The following is a 22,753-nucleotide window of genomic DNA, read 5'->3' on the forward strand; positions in this document are numbered from 1 at the left end:
TGCATTTTTACATATGATATTTAATCGTCGTCTACATGCCCAGCATGTAGTCATGAATGCCGTTTTTATTCTCTGCTACCTCTTTCGTAAACATATCAACTCCAGTGATAAAACAAGGTTATAATAATGAATAACAGCCCTATTACCGTTTCCGGTAACTTATTGAGTCCGTATGGGGCACAGAACAAAGATATCGACCCTATTTTGCAGACGTCACTAACCGGGGTTCGATTACGTTTGCGACACAGGCTATCCTTAAGCGCGTACAAAGATGGCGCGTATCGTGAATATGGTATATATCAGTGTTCATCTCGAACTTACCCAATGGGAAATCCCATCTGCTGCAAAATGCCGGTAGCGGGTGGAAGCGGAATGTGGGACTTTTTCGCGAGTTCCTCTTCCTTCTGTTCGGCAGCTCCCTCGAGTGCCTCCCCGAGCATTTTAAGTGCAACACCACGGTACATGTTGACAGCCTTTGCTATCTCTTTCAGATCAATCTTTGGATATACTGATACTTGCGGAGCAGGGGGAGGGGGTCGTGGAATGGAGCTGTGTTTTTCGTTGAATCTGCTGACAGTCCCCGTTGCAAGATCTTTAGGGAGAAATATAAGCCTCATCACGTTGTTGCTAAGGTCACGTGGCATGGAGACCTCTCCATTATCCAATTCCCCCCAAAATACGCTGTTTCCTCCCAAATTTAGAACAAAAAGTCATTTTCAAATGCCCCTGGGAGAACTGCTATTTCAAAACAATGACTTACGCAAAATTTCGGGGGCGAACAGAGCGTTTTATGAGGGAATCGAAAAAACTCAACAGATATTCCAATAAATTCCCTTTGAAATACCTCATACAAAAATTTTTCGATGAAATCAACAATCGCAAGCTATGTCATAAGCCGTGTCATATCTAGGACTCGAAGACATTTTAAGAGCCATTTAAACATGATTTGCATCTTACCTTCCTCGACTAAATGAAAATATTTATTCACTGGTATGAGGATTTTTTAGTTTGAACCAATGTAAAATTTAATAATGGTAATTAAACTGGAGTGGAGTACAATTTGGTCTGAGATCATACGTGTGACTGCGCGCGAGTGCGATTTGTATAGGTAATGGCATGATTTGTAGTGATATTTGGCATAAATACCACGAGTGATATTTCGAAATTGTTATACGTAATTTCACGAGCCGTTAGGCGAGTGAAATTTGGGACAATTTTGAAATATCACGAGTGGTATTTATGCCAAATATCACGTACAAATCGAGCTATTATTTGTTTATACCACTACCCGCAAAAGGTTTGTAATTTTCACATGTAGGTATTTCAAATTAAGCTGAAATACCACTGCTCTAAGCCAATCAAATTGCAGAAATTTCTCATGTAGTGGTATAAGAAATCAAAAGTAAAATTTCAGACCAAAATTGCGAAGTTCAATTACCACTTTATTATAGCCATTTTGAAATCGTAGAATTCAGTCAGTACCAATCTGATGGTACTTATCTGATGGCCAGTTTGTTAAAATATGGAAACAAAAAGCCTTTTACATCTCATTTGTATTCGAAACAGAAATGATGCAATATAGAACAAAAATCAGAATGATGCGATTTAGAACAGACGTGATTTAGAGCAAAAAATAATGGGATTCGTGAATAAATCACACTGATAAGAGCCAATCACATTGCAGGGATGGATATAATAAAGAAGGTAACTGTGTTTTTATACCTTCAGCCAGGTGACTCCCAGAGCCGGAACCAATCTCAGCAGCACCAGGGGTAGGCGATGAAGTATGGGAAACTGTCGCCTCCCCAGACCCAGACGCCGCTGCCACGCCAGTTTGGACTTCATCCTTCTTTTGAGAGCCTGAGCCCATTTCACCACTCCCAGACGCCTCTGAAATGTCGTCATCAGAAGCGGATGATTCGTCTAGCTCGGGACTTTCCGAGCCTGATCCCGAACCGGAGCCAGCTGCAAACTTGGCCATTAAGACTTTGTGAATTGGCTGAGGAATTCCAGACTTTCTGGATCCTGGCTCTTCTTCATCCTCATCTTAACAGAGCAAAATAAAAAGGGTGAATATTAGTTTTGTGCAAACTATTGTTGGTATTTCTTTTTTGTGTTATGGTGTGGTTATTGATCACTGTCTTTTCAATCTTTTTTCTAACGTCATTTGGTGATTTCACCCATCCGCAACACTAAGTAACTACTTAAAACGTGGAATATTGTCGGCATTATATAAGCCGAAAAAAGGTTTTACTTTTGGTTTGAGCACAAAAAACGTCCTTTAGTCTGTTGGTTTCAAAATAATTTGCTGTGATTCAGTTTTACTCCTGGATAACTTTTATTTCACAAGGTTTTTTTTTTCAACAAGGAATGTATGATCACGAGTTTTGACAAACGGAAATTAAAAATGAACTAAGGTTTAACTTACATGGTCTCTTCGGTACATTCAACCTATAAGATCGCCCTATAAGTCCAGATAGTTTCGCACGCATCTCATAACAGGTGTTTTCATATGTTAGTCTTGACCATATGGCCATAGTTGTTCAAAAGTTGGATAGCACTGTTCTCTGGGTAAATTAAGTGTTAGGGACACTAACTGCGTTATCCACTAGGTAGAGATTTATCCAATGGATACCCTTATCCACCTTCTCAACAACTGGGGCCTTAGACGATTGCGACTATCCGGAAGATAATTAGGACAAGCAGGTTGAACTTTAACGAAAAGACACGCAATGTTGAGTCAGCAGTCTAGAGGGAACTGGGCAAGTGTCATTTTCATAAGCAATAGTTCTTACCATAGTCATCGTCGTCTTTCCAGTCACTTGAACCAGAACCGGACATTTCGTCAGCGTAATACAAACTGGTTGAACCTGATTCATCGTACCCTGATTCGGACTCTTCTTTCAGTTTTTTGGCCTCTGTAAATGGGGGATCAAGTAAATTTCTGTCAATACGCCATTTCTGAGTTGCCCCAAGCCTCTTCTTCAAAGCGAGGCTAAGTGCGAAGCCATTGGTATGAAAATAATTTTTTCATCCTCAAGCAAATGCAACACACTTTGTATTAGCCTAGTTTTGAAATAGAGAGATTTTGAAACTCGGAAAAGGGCTATTATCTTAAGAGGATGTGAATGTTTCCTGTTCATTATTTCATAGTTATTACATCGTTGAATTGTGAATCGTTATTATTCACGACGACAAAGACGAAAGAAAATATCGATATATTTTTTTAATTATAATAAACAAATAAACTATACGAGGGCTTCAGTACAGCTACTACGTTTATGTACTATCAAAAAGACAACAACCATAATAAATAAAATTGAGCTACTGATAATTGGGGACGAATAACTATCAGATATTTTACTTGTTTCATCCAAAATTTACTTTCTTTTCTGCTTCTTTTTTTTATAGCCAGATAAAGCAAATTTTCAACCAATCAGAAGCACTACCCTAATCTGGGTAGTGACGAGTCATCAGTATGGAATTTTCGCGCTCGTTACTCAGTCGTCATTTCGCGGAGAAACCAGTGGTGAAGTCACGTAAAGTCAGCTGTTTTCACATGCCAGTTTTTTATTTTTTATTTTAGCGCTGTAATGAAAACCCTTACTAAAACAGTTGCAAGGAAAGTCAATCTTACCGCAAAACCCACAGGACTTCTTGCACTGAATCTTCATAAGGTCAGTGTAATTGGTGCAGTAAAAGTTTTTTTTCATTTCGGGACATGTTTCATACATATCTTCGCATTCATCTGGCGAAATAATATAAACAAGTAAGTAAACTGGATTACATTAAATTACAAAGCAAATGGCCCTGGATAAGAAGGGTCCATGACGAAATTCACTTTTGAAACCGGTTCCAATACAACCCATAAATTGGCCATAAATCGGTTAGGAGATCACACAGGAGAGAAAAAACACCCAACTTAAGCGAGGTTAGTCCATTCTTATTTAAATCCTTTCACATTTGTAGGTTACGGAAACAATTTCGAGCTTGGGATACCTGTGTTTAAATAACAAATACGTAAATGACACTGATAAAACATTACCGCATTTATAAACGCGCTATAAGAAAGCAAATCCAGTATGCACTAATTGGCTTTCAGCCCTGACTTATGACATTCACAACGCGAAATCTCTACTTCTTTGAAAATTAATGTCCGTTTTTACACCCAAATAGCAACTATCAAAAATGTTTGGCAGCTCAAAAAATAACCGTTTTATTTCTTTAAATGGCAGAAGGTTATAGCTTACCTTCCTCAAGCAGTGGCTTCTTCGCCTTAAGTCCTTGATAGACTGGAACAACCTGGGCACCATGTGCAGGGATACCTGCCGTCTCCTGAGGCGCACCGGGAAACATTTCGTTGTTCATTGTTGAATCTGTATAAAAATCATAAAGGAAAATGAATTTTTCTTAGCTTATTTGTTATCTCTTATCTCGTTTCTAGTTTGAATTGTTTAAGAGTACAGTCGACTTTCTCTTTACGGACACTTCACTGTAAGAGGGCCACTTCAGTGGCGAGTTTCTGCATTAGGGCATTATTAGCCTTTTCCATGCGTTCAGACAGTGGAGAGATGCGCGGAATAAAGAGCGGAGGGAGGAAAGCGGAAGAAAGGGAGAGAGAGAGACAGAGGGAGGGAGGCAGGTGGGTACACTTATTTCGTCCTCTCTCTCCCATCCCCCACCCCCTCGATCACTGTTTCCCTGGTCACTTTTCTTCGCGTTATCTCCATTATCTGAACTCCTGGAACACGCTACGGAATCACTTTATAAAGAATTATGTCTCTACTGCTTTAACAAACTGTTGTCGACTCATTTTCAAGCTAATAAGAGATCATATCTAACCTGCTTAATCCGCATATAGTTGCTATTCCCTAATCAAGGGTTAAATAAATTTAATTACCGGTGCCTCTGTCAAATTTATTTCCCAGCTTCGTTGCGTACGTTTAAAATTTTAAGTTAGGAATTGCTTTAATTGAATACTACTGCTACGTTATCTGTGAACAACAACGTTGACGCAGTAAAGAAGCACATACTTATCCGGGGCTTTGGGAAGTTCAATTTAAAATCCCCCCGACCAACCTTCAAATAAAAGCAACCTTTTATTTCTCGTATCGAAAAGATAAAAGTTACTCTTACTCATAGGAAACGCAGCTGCAACATTTTCTGATCCAGGCGCCTGCATATCAGATGGCGCGGCGGCTTGAGGCGCGAAGGCTTGCTCAGGGGCCTGGGGGACGCCACCCTGAACCTGATCAAGTGCTTGCTGTGGATTCTGACCTAAGGAGTTCGAATCTGTCAGGTTAACTGGGGCAAATGATTGAGGGACAACAGCAGCCTGGGGAGAGGTTTGAGGTGGAGCCTGGAGTTGGTCGCCAAAGGGCATCTGCATTGGATTCACCGCTTGATTAGCATCGAGATTTGGGGCCTGGGCTTGAGGAGGACCCTGAGGGTTTGTTGGGTCTTGTTGCTGCTGGGGCATATTTAGCAGCGGTCGCAGCCCACCGGCATCAGTTAGCGCAGGCACCACTGACTTCTTTGAAGCTTGTTGGTTAGTCCCTAAATCATAGAGTGGTGCAACAGTGTTAATATAGTTAACTGCCTTTATAAGACGTATACTTTTATTAAACGTACATCTGGGGTTATTCCCTTTGTTACAGTGATATGGACATCCCCGCGTTTTGCGCAACCCCCTTCCCAAAACCGTAGTGATATGGGCATCCCCTTCTCATATTACCTTAGCGATTTGGGTTAGGGTTACAGGAGATGCCGATATCACTAGGGCTTTGGCCGGAATGGCGATGCCCAAAACGCCGGGATGCCCATGTCACTGTGACACCTTCAGTCATTTTTCTCACATTATCTTGTATCATCTGTTACAATGATTTGTTTGGTCCCATTAACCTTCGAGCTGTGAATACTGCCAAGGGTAACTGCAGTTGATTTTTTTGTTCTGGCTACGTGCCTATATTTCCTGACTAGGAAAGCGCGTTAGGAAAGCGCGTTCTAAGACGAAGGGTGCGAGCTTTATGGAAATATAATCATTTTAATCTGATCAAAAACTGCCGCGCATTTTTTGAACAGCATTTTAGAACTAGCTTTTAAGCTGTCTTGGCTTACTCAGTTAACAAGAAATAACACGTGAATAACTAACCCGTTCCGGGCTTTGGGACTAAGCCCTTTTTGAGAAGCTTGGCGTATGGTGAGTACTTATGGAGCCGTAGTGGAAAAGAGCCTTTGTATGGGAGCTGGGCTACAGTCGACTTTTGCACGGCTGGAACCTTGGGCGAGAGTACTGGCGCTTGAGGAATTGATGAGCGAACTTGTCCTTCAGTATCCATTTTATTATTATCTGTGGAAAAGATATCGGCTAATGCGGTTATGTCTTTGTTTTAAAAGTGAAGAATGACTTAATAAGTGAGCAAGAGTGTTTTATCAAGTTTAAAACACGAGCTTGATAAAACATGGTGTTACAGAAGGCTTCAAAAACTCTCTTTTAGTTCTATTCATTTTTCGAGTAATCCTTGGATTATTATTTTGGCAATAAATAGCGTTTTTAGTAGATTTTAAAAGACACTTATCAATAAAAATAATTTTCTTATCTATTTCTTTATTGATTAACAAGGAGTTTTAGAAGGAAAGACAAAAGGATTTGCAAGCAGCAAAAACACTTCCATGCATGCCGTGTTGTGATTGTGACGCGTTTTCGGAAAGCTTTATATACTAGGAAACGTTGTAAGAAGCCTTTTCGAGCAAAATTTTAGATAGTAGCTAAAATAAACAGGTAGACTAGGAATAAGAGTGTAAGAGTGTATCATATTAGTGGAAGTAAATGTTGGTGGCAGTTTACGATCATCAGTACAATCAAATCCGTCATCTTTTTAGTGGAAAGTGGACTGTCTTGTGTGAAGTGATAAAATAGTAATATTCAGTTTACTAACAACAAACCCAGTTTAGCAAGTGATTAGTAGACTCTTTCCTTTCTCAAAAAAAAAAAAAAAAACATTTTGATGTTGTGCCATGAGATGTACCACGAATTCATTGAGTCATGTTCATATTAAGGACGACAATAATTTCTTCTCCAATATCTCTTTCAAAAATGTACTATCAAACTTACCTACAGGCGCTGACAGGGCATCTAAAGCAACTGGTACATTTGTTTTCTTCACTATCGTGGGGTCATACAACGACGAGTCGTCAAATCCGGCTTGAGTTGCCAGCTGACTCACCAAAGACGCTTCAGGATTATCGGCTACAGTTTCCAAAGTGTTTGAAGTTTGGGTAGGGAAAATATCAGCATTAGGTGCCGACGTGTCATTGAAGGATTTGTCATTCTCCTCTGTTTGTACAACGCTATTTTGGCTCTGCTCCTCTGAAGAAGGTAAATTTGCATCTGCGCCTTGTGACGTCACCGGTGATGACGTTGAGGACGAATTCGTCGAACTTTGTTGAGGAGCATTTTGTGCTGTGGTAGAATCAATCGGTGAGTTAGCACTATAAGGGGTGTTGGTATCAATTAAGCTTGCAGTGCTATCACTTGAACTGGTAACGGTATTGTCTTTGCTATTGTCGTTGTCGTTAGTGTCTGAGTTGTCGGTGCTTAAGCTTGCTGTCGTTTCGGTTTGAGTTGATGGAGCAGTCTGTTGTGATGTGATCGGCGTCACGGTTTCACTTTGTGTGCTACTGTCTTTGGAAGGCTGTGGCTGATCACCCGAGCCCGACCACAGTTCCGAACCTGAGCCGGAAATATCGTCAATGTCACTGTCACTATCCTCGGGGGTGAGTTTTGTTAGACTTGTTGCACCCGGATCGTTAAAGATCTCGCTAAGCAAAGCATCGGGAGCGCTTCGGCGGTCAACAGAGGGTGATACTGGCCGCAAGTCTGAAAATTTGTACGGCAGTACGAATATAAGTCAGATAAAAATGGGTAGTCGAATGTCAATTAAATTACAGTCAAACCTGTACATAACGGCCCTGTATATACCGGTCACCCTGTATATTACGGTCACCGCACAACTTCCCGAAATTTTCAGTTGTCTTATAGTTTCTGCAAAGTTGACCTGTATATAGCGGTCACCCTGTATATAACAGTCACCTTACCATTATCAAAGGGTGACCCTTGTACACAGGTTGGCTGTACTCTGAGAAACGAGCAAACAAACCACCGCTTAAGAAAGTCATAGATATCACTGAATCTTGTTAAGAGTATAAGATGTTTTAAACAGGACGGAATAATATAAAGCCATGTTTGGTAAATGAGGGGGCTGTAAATGTCATATCCGTTGTACGTTAGACTCCTTTCCAAGTTATAGCGGAGCTCTCGCGCGCGACGCGCGCAGCGGAGCACCATGGGTAAAAAAATGTGGTAAACTACCCATCCGAGAAAATTTGGTAATCACGTGACCGTACACCGACCGCCCGCCCGCCCGACCGTCCGTCCGCACCACAGACATACCAATGTAAACTAATTCAATTAACAGGTATGGCAACCCAAATGCAACTCAAGGTTTTATTTAGAAAGAAATTGCATGGCCGCCCGGACTTTTAGAAAGAAAAAACAACAACAAAGTCGTGTCTTTTTCAACGTTATTTTTGATGTTTACACTCACGTGGATAACAGAGAAACTGAGCTAGAGCTAGTTTCTGAGAACAAAAGAGAAGAATTTTGTAGGAAGAAAAACATGAAAATTCAAAGCGGCTGTGAGACAATGAGAAATGCTAGTGGCCAGCAAGGTGAAACTGAGCGGCAGTGAAAAATAAAAGCGAACATCAACACAGGAGACAATTGGGTAAGAATTCCTCCATAAAAATAATGTGCAACTAGGAAGTTTGACGTTTAGTCCTACAAAACAGCGTTGTAGTTGTGCAAAACAACGGCAAAGAAGGACGAAAAGCGTGCTGCACGTGCAAATTTTGTTGTTTTGCTAATTAGAAAAAAAAGTGTGCTGCACGTGCCATTTGTTTTTTTGCTAATTAGATCTATTGATGCTATTTCCATTGGCCTCCCCGTTTAGCATTAGACGATTTAATTTTTTTTGTTTACAAGTTTTATCAACAAGAGCTTCGCTTTTAGCCCTGGCTAAATCTATATATTATCGTTGCACAACGGAACAGCCAATAGCCATGAAGTAGCCTCGATTCGTTTAATTCAATTTTTTGATGAGAATTCAAATCTGATATTTAGAGGGGCGGTATAAATAACGGATTTTTTTCAGTGTGAACTACGCTAGAATTATGAAGGTATAGCAGAGTCTGTTCATTTTGCTACCCGGTTTAAAAAAGAGACCATATTTAATTGTTTCGCATGTTTAATTAAACAATTGAAAAAAAAAAAAAATACGGAATTAGATGTTTTTGGAAAAAAATTGTTTGTATTACAAATGTAGACCGCTCATCGCCAGTCTTCACACTATCTTAAAGGCTTCCGGGCTTAAAAAGCCGCCATGTTCAACGCGCTAGTTAGTGAAACTGTATACCCTGTTTAAGACTCCAGACTCTGAAAACCACACCCTGTTTAGCGCCCCCCACCCCCCCCCCCCCCCCCCCGCCTACTGGGTAATACCTAAAAGTCTGACACAAGAGATACTAAATGCCTTTACTGTGTAGTAGATAAATCACTAGCGCCGTGGGCAACGGTAAAGGGAGAGTGAAAGAAGGATTGAAGATCTTATCGATAAGCCTAACCCTGGGTAGATTTAAATATTTTCACGCTTACCTTTCGCTCGTGATAAATGTACTAGTGATATTAATAATAGTACAAAACTAAAACCCATAACTGAGTCGGCGATAACCTGCGGAAAGGAATCAGCTGTTAGTCAGGAAATATTGCAAATAAGTAAGATCCAGCTAGTGGTCTATTGTCAATGCTGCGTTCTGATTGGTTGAGCTACTACTAAGCTATTTGTTATAGGCCACTAGAAGCGAAAAGTGCCGGCTTTGAAAACCAAAACAATGGCGGCTGAATCGCATTTTGCTAGCTAAAGTTGTTTTGTCTCGATATTTTTGACCAACTAGTTGGATTTTACTAAAACAATTATTCCTCTCGCCCTCATGGCCTCTGAGTCAATAGCCCATTCGGGCTCGAGGAATAATTGTTGAATAGCTCATCAATAGGGCCGTTTATACGAGGAAAAATAAGACGCGTCTTACATAAGACGCGTCTTAAATAAGACGCGAACTGTACCATTTATACGAACATGTCTTATCTAATAAGACGCGTCTTAGCTAAGCCGCGTCTTATTTTAGACGAAATGTGCCGTTGATACGGAAAGTTTGCGTCTTATTTAAGACGCGTCTTATGTAAGACGCGTCTTATTTTTCCTCGTATAAATGGCCCTAGTGTGTTTCTTTAGTCTCGACATCGGACTTGAAAGTTAATTATTTAACGCAAACACATCTAATTGCATTAACATTGTAACACAAAAAAGCAAAAACAAAAATATAAAAAAGGAAAAAATAAAATAGCCAAAAAGGAACCGTTTAGACATGCAAATTACTTTTGGATATTTTGATAATCTTGAAAACACTTTTACTATGCGGTATATACTTTAATAAGTGTTAAAGAAAATAAATCGGCCATTCTGAAGATGTTTTGTGCTTCATTCTTTCGTCAGACCAGATCGCTGAATGTAGTGAGTGCGCCCAATTTAATCCTAATATTTAGCTTCTTTCAATTTTCTTCTTTCATTATCCTACAACGACGTTTGAAATAATATATGAATACGTTTGAAATAATATATGAATACGTTTGAAATAATATATGAATATGTGAAAATATACATTGAGCCTGACTGAACGCAAAAATTTATTTTAAGCATTAATACTCAGGTGGTAATAAGAGCAAAAAGCACACCCTCCCCCAAGATGATTAATTTTACTGGTTTGTTTTCTTGTACTCTAAATAGGGCTTGGCGTACAACTTATCGAAACATTTATCTATCTAGGCGTTCACTTCAACTGAGTTGCAAAATAGCCTTGTTGGTGTAATCAGACTTTGGCTAACTGATTTGTTGTTTTTTCAATGTTTGTCTATTAGAATTAAAAAAAAATCACATCTCCTCACATGTATTTTCCTTGATTGTGTTTTAGTTCTTTCTATAATCACCTCAGTCTTGCGAGGTGATTAAAGCAACAAATGACGTAGTCTTTAACCAATCAGATTGAATACTTCCTACTCTCTCTTTACGAGAACAAACTATAAATTTGTTAGATCTTAACTGAACAAAGTCTCAATTGCACCAACTGCCTTTGAATATTCTATGTTCGATTAAAAATTGGGGACTTGGGCGTTTACTATGCACACCCACCAAACAGTTTAACACTTTGCGACAAAATTAACTCACGACAAAAAGATGAATCAGGCCATAATCAGAAATACTTCGCCGAGCAAAGCTACTTCTAAATGGTCCAAAAAAATCCAGCCGAAAGTACTTTGCCTGAGAAATCCACAAAGTTAAACTTCCGTCTAAAGTATTTAGGTTTACATGCAGGAATCATAATTTTTTTTCTCACAAATTATCTTTTCTATTATTATACTATATACATTATATTCCTTGCCTTAAGGTCGTCCAAATGTTAAGGTGGTAACTCAAATTATAATGTTGCATAAGGATTCATATAAAAAATGGTTTTCGATAAACCATTTTTAAGTCTGTTGAACTGTTGTATTAAAATTATGCTCGGCTAAAGAATCGGCAATTTTTTTCGAAAAATAAGAAATCTTTCTAAGATAATGGGAAATCAAATTGTGCAAAAATAAGAGTCAAGTGATAAAACGGAATCAATTTCTTATGATATCAAGAAGCGTGGACATGTTCTTAAGTGATCTTGAGCTAACTAACCAGATGACAAAAGTTAGTACAAAATCAAAACACCGTAGTCGGCAGATATAATATTGATGCAACATGTATATAAAATATATCTTTCTATATTTTCCTCGTATTCGTTAAAATGAAACTCGATATGGGCCTGTCTTCATGCACGGCTAGAGTTTACTATGATGGAAAATCATGATGACAAAAATTTCGAGGGTAGAAAAATTATTTCGAATTCTACGAAAAGTTTTTCATTAAGCAAAAGGAATATAGTAAATAAATCGTTAAGATGGCTCGTTTTATTTTAATCCTACGATACCAACCCCTCCATGAAATACAGTTTAGCAAGTTGTAAAATACAAAACATTCTGACACTTACCCGGTGCACGTTCAAGCTTGCTATGGGTTTTAACTCCTGAGGCACAGCCCTAGTGCTAAATAAACATAAATTTTCTCCCTTTTACCACATGGAAAATTTTCTATTTTTTGCTTTTCCTAAGAAATTCGGCAAGTAATTCGACTTAGTTTTGTAATCGCAAGCGATTTTGGAGCAGATTGCAGTTTTCCTAGGTCAATCGTCATTACAACATCGCATTTGCATTTGATTATGTCATTTTGTTTCCCAAAACCACAGGTCGTGTGAATAATTTACCGAGCGTGAAATTTCGATTGTATCCTTGACACCTCTTATGGCGGATCCCATCTTTAAGATAAAATTAATGTCCCTGGGAATGATCATTTGAACTTAGGTGAAATAACTAGCAAAAATGATAAAAATTGACTGCTGCGTTAACATCGAGTTAGAAAATGCATGTCAAAAATGCATCTATTTTAATTGTTTTCCTGTGTTTTTAACCTTCTTCATCTTAATGGCAGAGTGAGGAACTATTGCTGTGAAGAAATTCAGTACCTCCCAAGTGCATAACATATGATTAATTTTTGTCTATGTAGAACTTTACGTCGATGTTAAATTCGCATTTACGTCCTGCAAAAGGCGCTTTTCTTGAATTTGTTTCTAGGATTATTAATTATGTACAGGTTACCTAAACATCACACAATCTCCCAACAAACGACCACACGCCATTGCTTTGATCAACACAGACACTAAATGAAAAGGCAGGAAATAGCAAGCCTGTCGTTCTTGGCAAAAAATAATGGCATTACTGGAGTAAGATTCGGGCTGCAATTTGAGCGCTATCTTTTGAAAGCACGTTGTGCGAAAGATCAAGATTGTACTTCCACCATATCAAAGGCGCGAACTGAGCTCATCGTTAAAATTTAGATCTACGACCATTTTGGAGTTTACGTGTTGGCGTTTCAACCATAAAACTCCAGAAAACGATAATCTGGCTTTCTAGTTAGATTTAGAGTAAATAGTTCTTCGCTATCGGGTGAACGGATAGGCAGAAAAAAAACATGTTCCTTTCTTCAAGGGAGCAGTCTTTCTTGATCTTAGCTCGATAAACCTTAAAATCAAAGTTGAAGCTAATTTTTAAGTTGAGGAAGAACTATTAACGCTTTTTTCTCGCCTTGTTGGTTTGTTTATTTCCTCTATACTCATAAGTTATTTGTGGTTCTTTTATATTTGAAAAGTTTCTTTGTATTTGACTATATGCTTATTAACTTGTGTCAACATTTACCCGCAAACAAAGGTCTAGCAACAGATTCTTAAACATTCTGTTAATGATGTCATTTTGTAAACACAGACACTAACTCTACTTATATGATAGAAGGAGAAGCGAATTATGAAGAGCATTTTTTCATCTTTTCGTCTTTCTTCCTTTTTTTCTTAAACAAATAATAACTGAAACGAAATCAAATAATTTTTTCCAAACAAATGTTGAGATTTCTCAGCGTTAAACTAAAAATACATAAAATGTTATTTTAATTTCAAGTGGGAGAGTGCTGCAGTCAAAACATGCCTTATGGTTTAGTTTCGCTGATTTATGTAAGTCATTTGAAGTAGCTTATTGAGAAGATGACTCCCCACTTAGCTGCAGATGAATTAACAAACATTGACTACTATTTTGTACCTTAACGTTACTATGCTTCCAACAGCCTCCAGACCTGCTAAGACATCTGGTCTTGATCTTCTGTTCTCTGTAGTCTTTTAACGCTTGAGGTCAGGAGTCCATAACCCGGAGTGGCAACACTCATACTTAGCTTAAGCAACAGCGTTTTCACGCATCAAGTTATTTTTAGCATCATTTTGAGTACTTTTTCCCGCGAAAATGGAAGGACCGTTCCGTATGCGTGCGCATCAATAGTACGATAATTACAAAAAGAGGTAAATGCTACCAAAACATCAGAAATACTTTTTCTAGTTTTTTTCCTAGATTTTGATGGCTGATTTGTAAGACTTATATGATATTCAAAATTCGCAAGATAATCGATCTAAAAATAAACTGGACTGGTCTGTGAAAACGCTGTTGCATAGCCACAAGGGAGTTGCTCTCTGCGGGTTATGGACTCCTGTTGAGGTCTTATGATGCTTGTTTCTTCCAGCGCGCTTTGCAGATGCCTAATTCCATATGATATTCATTTTGCTTCGGTTCTCCTTAATAAAAAACACAGCAATCTCAAAAAGTGTGTGGAGCCTGTATTACTGTGATTGGTTAAAAGCTTCTAGCATGTAAGTACCGTAACTATGGGAACAAAGTATTGATCTTGCCTACCCTCTGACATTCCCAGTAAGAGGCTTTCGGCGGAAAAAGAATCCGTTTAGGAGTCATGTGACATCAAAGTAGCTAATTAAAACTGTTCAAGAAGACCTTTTTTCAAGAATACCATTCCCTTTTTGCACCGGTTTTTTAGAGCCCAGGAGCAAGTCGTATAAGCCTTAATTTTGGAAGTAGAAGCTTAAGCCTGACGTTCATTCCCTGTCAAACTTTTCATTTTAACACAAGGCTGATATGCAGTTTCGTAGGAGGTTGGGCAACAAATGCCGATATCCTTCAAGACAAATACAGTTTATAGAACGCATAAAAGACCTTTTTTCTCGGAGGACATTTTGCGGCATGTTGTAAAGCGTATCAGTTAGTCTACACTTTCAATAAGAAATCATTTTATATGCATAGTTGCCAGAGCAAGTCACTACAGGATTTATTGACAAGAACGTTAGGGATCTTATCCTGCTAAACGCATTAACGATCGATAATCTGATCGATTAGTGTTTAAACATCAAATTTAAACTTGCAGTAGTTGGTTTGGGCTTACCCTGGTTTTCTTGATCAGTAAGGCGCTTTGGTCAAGACATACGTTTACATCTCCGACATCGTTTTATTAACCTTGCAGGAGAAATAGAGAGAGAAAGAGAGAAAGAAGTTGTTTATTGGCCTGAAATGTTCTATCATCTCCTTTAACTGTGTTCAAATCTCTAAGTAATTAATTTACAACCTGAATATGCGTAAGTGTGAGAGACACTGTCAAATACTTATTGATTTTGTTGGTAACAGCTTACAACCAGGAGTCTTGACGCAATTAATCGTCCGTGTAAGAGAAGTCCTGAATCAAAGAGCTGTAGGTCAAAGTGAAAGTTAAAATGACTGGAAAATGATATCAGCCTAAACGCTTTTTTCTCTGAAAATTTTATTGTTAACATTATAAACATTATTCTACACTTTTTACAATCACTAAACTAGCTTTATGTATCAATGCGGCAAGCATGATCTCAGTGAAATGACTTTTTCCTCGAAAGGCGTTGTCTCACTTCAGGATAGTACCAACGCCCCTTCCACAAGTATCCGGATATAAGGACGGCAACCCACGACAACAACTTTCTTGTTCTTTTCCTGAACTTTGATACAGTACTTTAGAATTCAACTGCAACATCATCTGCCAACAATTGACGAAGTAAACGAAATGGAATAAACGCGATAAAGTTTGAAGCAGCGCGAATTCCTTTTAACGTACGTTTTCGTGGCCGTCATCGGCGTTGTTGCTTAAGCAATATTATTGAATCCGAAACTTTTTCTTTCCGGTTACGGCTCGCGTCCAAACGTATCCAGTGAATCCGGCATACGAATCCGCAACTTTTTTAATCCGCTCTCCCGGGAGGAAATTTTTGAATACCTTATGAATCCGGAATCGTGTGGACGCTAAATCCAGATATTTTTTAACAAGATCGAGCCCAGTTCTTTACCGTAAATACTGTATTCAAGATGGCAACCTCGACGCTTGCAGAGTGGTAATGGCTTTAAACCTTTCAGATAAGACTGCCAAAGTTCAAAGTAAGATCAGTTATCATCAGCCCATCACAGTTCAAATTCAATTTACAAACCCAGACTCTGAGATTATGATATCCTGAAAAACAAGCCCGGCATCTAAATCTTACGGCTCTTCCTTTTTCACTGCCCTACTCTTTATATTTGAAATCACACTTGAATATTTGCAACTACCACCAAGATCAGCAGCAGAACAATATCTAATCTCAAATAACGTAGATTGATATTAGCTAATTTGTATATTTTTTGATCACAGAATCAGCTGATCGAGTTATCTCCAAATACAAGATCGCGATGCGCAGTTGTTATAAGCTTTTGCACTGCGGTTTTTGTAGAATCCTGTTAAGTCCATCATCTTTTGTCACGTGATACAAGGTTCCGAGCAGCATATGTTAGGTCCATATAAACTAAGTCACCCATAGAGGTATCCTTCCCACTGACGCGCATCCACAAACTCTTTCACAATCCAATCACTCAATCAAGGGACAGCTTTAAGAGAACATAACATAAATTAATATAGGACAAACTAGAGACGAAATTTCGAAGTTAATGTAGCCCTCTATCAAAATGAAATGAAGTTCTACAAGTAAAAGGCTAATGAGGGTGGACAAGAATGCCAATGTCCACTATCATGGTAACGATATGAGAATCCACAAGTTGAAATGATTATGGGTGAACAATAAAAGCAAAAATATTCTAGTTCTTGGAAATGTTTCACAAGTTTCGATTGCTAATGTCGATGAGGTGCGACGGTTTTGGGTGGAGGAATCCAATGCTTCCTCTCCCTTACGTCCCCTCTAAACAATGTTACCACTGTTTGCCACAAACAAAATTTAAGTTCGATACGTTTTGACCTAGCTCAATTAGCCTTACCCCACGAGTCTGTTGTCGTGTGGCTATCGCCTACAAAATAGTCAACGGAAGAAGACAGGCTCCCACTTTGGGTAGATTCAAATACTCTTTCACTATTTCAGAAGTCGTTGTTTCTGGTTATTAGTTTCGTCAACTTTTCCAAATGATATTAATGTTGTTTACGTTTTTACGTGCACGCCCCAGAAATTACGGAAACGAATACACGATACAGGGTGTCTGTTACATAATTATCACTGTGACACAACCTTATTGAAGAGACACCTGTTACTAGACTGAGAAAAGCGAATAATTGCATAAATCGAGAACATGAATCACTTACTTTGCAGTTCTAGAAATCTTCTTCTGGCCTTAGCTTGCCCATTTGCCGTCTGCTTCAGGTTTCGCTTCATCTTAAAGTAAGGCGAAATCTTGTGCAACATGAGAGGAAATGAGCTTTTGTAAGGGACGGGATTAGACTGAGGCACCAGCCACTTTCTGTTGGGTGGATGTGCAATTTCATCCCTTCGATTACTGTTGAAACTAAACTGACTAGAGACTGGACGATTCTCATTATAACGGAAAGCTGGAAAGCTCGGTACTGTCTGCTGCGGTGTCACGTTCTTTTGGGTACCTCCATAGGGTAGCTTCCTCGTTTCAGAAGGTGGAGGAAATAGTATATTTTTCAACGCCAATTCCCTGTTTATAAGGGCTTCCTTAGAAGTATCTTTCCCAGGTGCACTATTTCTTGTCACCACCGCGGTGTTTTTAGGAATCGTATTCGCGCTCGAAGCAGAATTTGGAGAGTACTTTACTTCAGACTGTGGTCTTGACGCAGATATAGACGTAAGCCTTGAATTCAGAATTTGAGCAGTGGTCTTATCCATATTATGGGTATCCAAAGGGAGATCTTGTGAATATTGAGGAATACTCTGGAGATTTTTTACCCCGTTGTTAGCAACACCAGTTGAATTAGCAGGTGTAAGTTCTTGTCCAGCTTTGATTGATGAACTTGCACCAAGTAAAGGAGGGTTTGGATTCTTCAGAGACTGGAAATTTGAGTCACCCTGGATTGGAAGCTCGCTAACTGACGTGTGCTGCTCCTTTTCTAAAGGGATTTTTTCACTTTGCTTCTGTCCTGGAATTCTACTATCAGGCACGTTCGTCACTGGGGACTGCTCTTTGTTGAAGTTGCTGGACGTGCCTACTACTCCTTGGTGATTTGCCATAGTAGTACTGACAGGTGTTTGCAGTGAAGTTGCTGACTGAAGCAAGGAATGAGCATTGGGTCCTAAGACAGCACCTGCAAGATTGTCACTCAAAATTGTGTGATTTGAATTAGCATTTTCTCTTGATCCTTTATCCTGGAACGAACTAGTTTGTGTTTGTTGCCTGATACTGACTGGCTCTGCTGCTAAATTTGTATTATTAGACACTGGATTGACCTGAATCGGTGTTTGTTGTTGTAACATTGTTGGATTAGCCACAAGTTGAGGTTGAAGTTTAGAATCTTGCGGACCGTTATTAGCTAGGGCAGTTTTCACATTCAATTTGCTCCCATCGCGCGGTTTTTGAAGCTGAGTTTGACCAACCCACTCGCTTTGCATGTTCCCATTTTTATTAATTCCTGCGACAAAAAACTTGATCCCTCCACTGCCTTGACTAGCTTTCTGATTGGCAAGGAATAATTTTTGTTTCCTCGCGGTCTGCCATTTTTCAGCATAATCACCGGCCTGGAGTACTTTTCGTGACCAGTCCTTAAAGTGTGTCTGATGAGGGTAGTAGTACGAAATGTACGGTTCGTGAGGCTGTGCACTTAACGTCTGCGAGTAGGGCGATGAAGCTACAAACGGTGATTGTTCTGACAGCGATGATTGCAATGTGTGTCCAGAATTTCTAAACGATGGATTGTACGGAGAATATCTTGGAGCTGGGAAATAAGCTGGATATTGAGACACATATGATGTAGCCTGGCGCTTATCATGAATTTTCTTCCCTCCTGCAGCATTTGAACCTGTCAATAAATTAATTAATAGTTAATGATATCCAAAAATCGCAAGATAATGTACCATTCGTCGGCGATGGTAATGGTAACAAACATCATCGACTATAGTTCCTTTTAACAAACAAGATTTTACAAATGTGCAAAAACTGTGGACTGGCCATCTTCTGTCCAAACGTTCTTATCTTAACCAGAAATTCAACTCCATACAAACAGCAATTCCTCTCGGCTAAACAGCAGCTTTCTGCTTATTGTCCGGCAGCACTTCTTTTCACTCCCATATTTGACCTTGCATCCCGGATTTAGCTATCATTGGATGAGACTGAGTCTGATATGAAGAATTCTGCAGATCTCAGAGAGTGATCCACTGAGGCCGCAAGCCGAGGTGAATAAACCCCACATCTGCAGAATTCTTAAAAGCATTCGAGAGTCGAAATCAATCATTGCTTCATTAACCACTCAAAGTATTCCCAACCTCATACAATCCGCTCTACATCTTAAAATTTCCTGAAAAAATTTGCCTGTTGCTTTACAGTTTGAGAAAAATGTACGCATGGTTTATTTCAGGTAAAATTTTATTGCGGCTCTCTTAAAGCAGTTGACATCCATCGAGTGGTAGGTAAAGGTGTTCTTTCTACTACAGTTTGTCATTGTGCTATATTGTCTTCGCTTAGCTTTGAAATCCTCGGATATCTTCTTGAGTTCTGTACTGCCAAAACCAACAAACAGCTTAGCATCGATTAGCTACAGCTCCGCTTTCTCATGTGATGTCAATTGTTATTAATTTTGCAATTATTCTATCACTGACTTCAGTGATGGAATGACAGCAATCATGGTTGTTCCAAACTTGGTCAGTAATAGCTAGCGCTGTAATAAGAATAGTCGGGCAATCAAAGAAGATGAAGACTACGATCTCTTGAAAGCTCCTTTTTGAAGGTCTGATGTAAATGTAAGGACACTCGAGAAACGAGACGAAAATTAGGTCGAGATAACTTTCGCAAAGACTTTTCGGACGGTTACTGGGGATAGGGAAAAAACTGGCCAATAGGTTGTTAACGGCGCTTCCCCAGTACCGATCCCAGAGGTCTTTGGGAAAGCTAACTCGGACCAGTTCCCCTCTCGTTTCTGAAGTTAAAACTGCGAGGATAAGAACTTACATGTTGCTAGGAAAACAAGTGATCCAAGAAGCGTTCCAACCAGGGTATTGAGAACTGACTGCGTTACCCGTACCATGCCTTTGTTGACTTTATCTCTGAAATCTGTGGCAAAATGCACTATTCAGTAATGAAACCACTATTTATGTCTTCATATTTCTATGAAAATTTAAACTTAAAAATGCTGAGTATATACTTCTATGTTTGCCGGTCAAATCATTCTATATGTTCTATAATTCAAGTAGATTACCTAAAGTTCAAACAAAACAAAATAAATGTATACGCTTCATATTTTTTAGCCGTAACAGAGAAAGTAGTGCACCCTACCTCAAACTTCTAGAGTATACTCATAACATAGATATCATTTTTAAAATCAAAATCTCCTTGCTAGCTCACAAAATCTCACAAAATGAAGCCAATATCCCTGAAGTGTTGCAAAACTACCTCGTAAAGGTGCCTGATATTCATTCACACAATACCAGATATGCCTCAAATCTTAACTTTCATGTACCACGCGTAAGGTCAAATTATGGCAAACACACATTTAAGTTTGCCATAACCAAAACTTGGGAAGAGATTCCTACTAAGATAAAAACACAAAGCTACCATAAATTCAAAAAAGAATACAAGCGAATTCTAGTTAACTCTCAAAGGTAACAATGTAATATGCGGATTGTTTCACATAAAATGCCGACTGACATAATCGTCCATATAGTTGCCATGGCACCAAGCGCACATTCATTATGTATTTCCACTCATAATATAGCGGTGGTTAGCTCGAAAGCTAAGCTCCTCTGACCACCGATCACTTCTATCCAAGCCATTAATTTTCCTTTTTCCTTCTTCTTCTTCTTTATTGGTGTATTCCTACCTTACTATATATCATGTCAGGTAGGAATATATAAATTATGTTATTAAATGTGAATAAAATTGAATTGACGGTACATTGCATTCGAGTTCCCTTCCGCGGCTCTATGAGCACGGTCAAAAAAAAAATTAGATGGTGCACTAAAGGAGTTTGCGAAATTGTATAAACTCTTCCGTTTTCCTCTTGTAGCGGTACTTCTACAATTTAATTACCTGCCGGGGGGTTAAAGCTTAAACAGCTGACTGATAATATTGGATATGACGAGTTAACATGTAGTCTTTGTTCATTGCCAGTTCTGATTCTTAACTGAAAACCATAAGTTATGCTAAGGCGTCACTCCTATTTACATTTATCGTTTTAATGAAATCTGTCTCTACTTTGTAGTATATACTGTTGTAATCAGTCCAAGTCTTTGTCTCATGTAAATCAACAGAGTCCTCTCTTGTGGCCATTATTGAAGTTTACCTGTACACACCGGAGTAAGAAAAACAGTCACTTACCACACTTCTTCGTAACTTAGAAGAATTTTCATTCCCCTGGACCCATTTAGGATTATTTTCTTTCAGTTCACTTATATTTTTCTTTCCAGAATTCAAGAGAAAGAATTTAAGATTACGCCATAATTGTGTTGAGGCTTTCAATAGCGGGTTCCAAATAACCTGTCGACCCAACATGTCGCTTTATTCATGGTCTGTTAAGCTTACTACCCGTCAATACTTTACCACAAATCCAAAGACCATTCATTATAACAAAAGTCTTTATTATCAAAACTATTTTGAACCAACAAACTTTGCTAAGAACAGAACGGGAAAATGTTTTTTTTCTTCTTTTTTTTTTTTTTAAATGAGACTCTATCTCGAGGAGAAGACATAATTTAATACCCGCCTTGAAATTACTCGAGAACTTTTTACTCTTTGTTAACAAAACAGACTTAGTACTGCACTGTTTGCTAAAAAAAAAGTCTCTTTGGGTCAAAAGTTCTGGCTTGCAATCTCTCCTTGATGTACTTACTACACAACTCTCTTACGGGCAAATTTCTCCAGCTACAACAATTTGTGCTCTCTTAATTCCCCAAGGAATTGACGAGGAAGGCGGTTCTGACTTAAATCAACAATAAATTCAAATAAAAACTCTTTGGAAGTACTTTCATGATACTATATTTGTTTTTCAGCACTTTACAAGGAAAAAAAGATTCATAATTTTGCAGAATTTGACTTTGGCCGGTTTTGGAAGTGTGTCAACTAACATAACTGAAGTCACAAATCACAGCCTGCACAAATCTTACCAGTTATTTGTGGCTCAGCAAGGATTGTTACCAGCAACATCCGGGATCGACAAGCTGGCCGGCACTCCTTGTGGTTGTTGGGGAGATTTCTGAGCTAGTGAAAAAGCGCTGTTCTCACAAATGCCACTCTGTACTCATCTTAATTTTCAACAGAAATGGCTGAAGTATCGTAGGGGTTTTAAAAGAATACCTTCAAATACGTCACCGCATTTAGAGTGAAATCTTTGCCAAAAAACCTACACGTCATGTTTAAGTATGCACGGGTGCGAATTTTCTGGGTACATAGATTGGAACCTGTTCATAATATTGGTTTTCAAACGGTGGCGGAAAGACAGAAATGTACAAATGAGGCATAAACTACCGAAACTAATCACAGGGCTCGCAGAAACTGGGGTTCAGAATGTTTTTCGGATCTGAATTTCAAAGCACACAACAAGGTGGAATATAATCGTCCGGTTGTCCTGAATAGGACTGTTCTTTACAATGATTGACGTTTCGACAAACTATGCCATAGTCATCTCATAAGTCACTCCTTTGTGACAAATCACACACACACAAAAAA

The 22,753-nt window shown here is 38.9% G+C and overlaps 2 protein-coding genes across 2 annotated transcripts in view; both read right to left on the minus strand.

Annotated features, from left to right (window-relative positions):
* LOC140934378 (uncharacterized) overlaps positions 1-8,178 on the minus strand; it is an 81,908-nt gene extending 73,730 nt beyond the window's left edge. The window contains exons 1-9 of the mRNA XM_073384012.1: positions 8,160-8,178; positions 7,115-7,879; positions 6,152-6,349; positions 5,137-5,556; positions 4,251-4,376; positions 3,638-3,748; positions 2,796-2,918; positions 1,723-2,046; positions 322-592 (exon numbers count right to left, since the gene is read on the minus strand). Coding sequence (XP_073240113.1) covers positions 322-592; positions 1,723-2,046; positions 2,796-2,918; positions 3,638-3,748; positions 4,251-4,376; positions 5,137-5,556; positions 6,152-6,349; positions 7,115-7,879; positions 8,160-8,178 — 2,357 coding nt within the window. The remainder of the gene's footprint in view (positions 1-321; positions 593-1,722; positions 2,047-2,795; positions 2,919-3,637; positions 3,749-4,250; positions 4,377-5,136; positions 5,557-6,151; positions 6,350-7,114; positions 7,880-8,159) is intronic.
* Positions 8,179-15,386: 7,208 nt separating this feature from the next.
* Positions 15,387-22,707, minus strand: LOC140934379 (uncharacterized). The gene is made up of 3 exons (XM_073384013.1): positions 20,042-22,707; positions 17,226-18,896; positions 15,387-16,522 (listed from the first exon to the last, which is right to left on the minus strand). Exons 1-3 carry the CDS (start codon positions 20,115-20,117, stop codon positions 16,512-16,514), a joined length of 1,758 nt encoding a protein of 585 aa, XP_073240114.1. The 5' UTR covers positions 20,118-22,707; the 3' UTR covers positions 15,387-16,511.
* Between the last annotated feature and the right edge of the window lie 46 nt (positions 22,708-22,753).

The sequence above is a fragment of the Porites lutea genome, chromosome 4 (genome assembly GCF_958299795.1).
Source record: "Porites lutea chromosome 4, jaPorLute2.1, whole genome shotgun sequence".
NCBI classification, from domain to species: Eukaryota; Metazoa; Cnidaria; class Anthozoa; order Scleractinia; family Poritidae; genus Porites; species Porites lutea.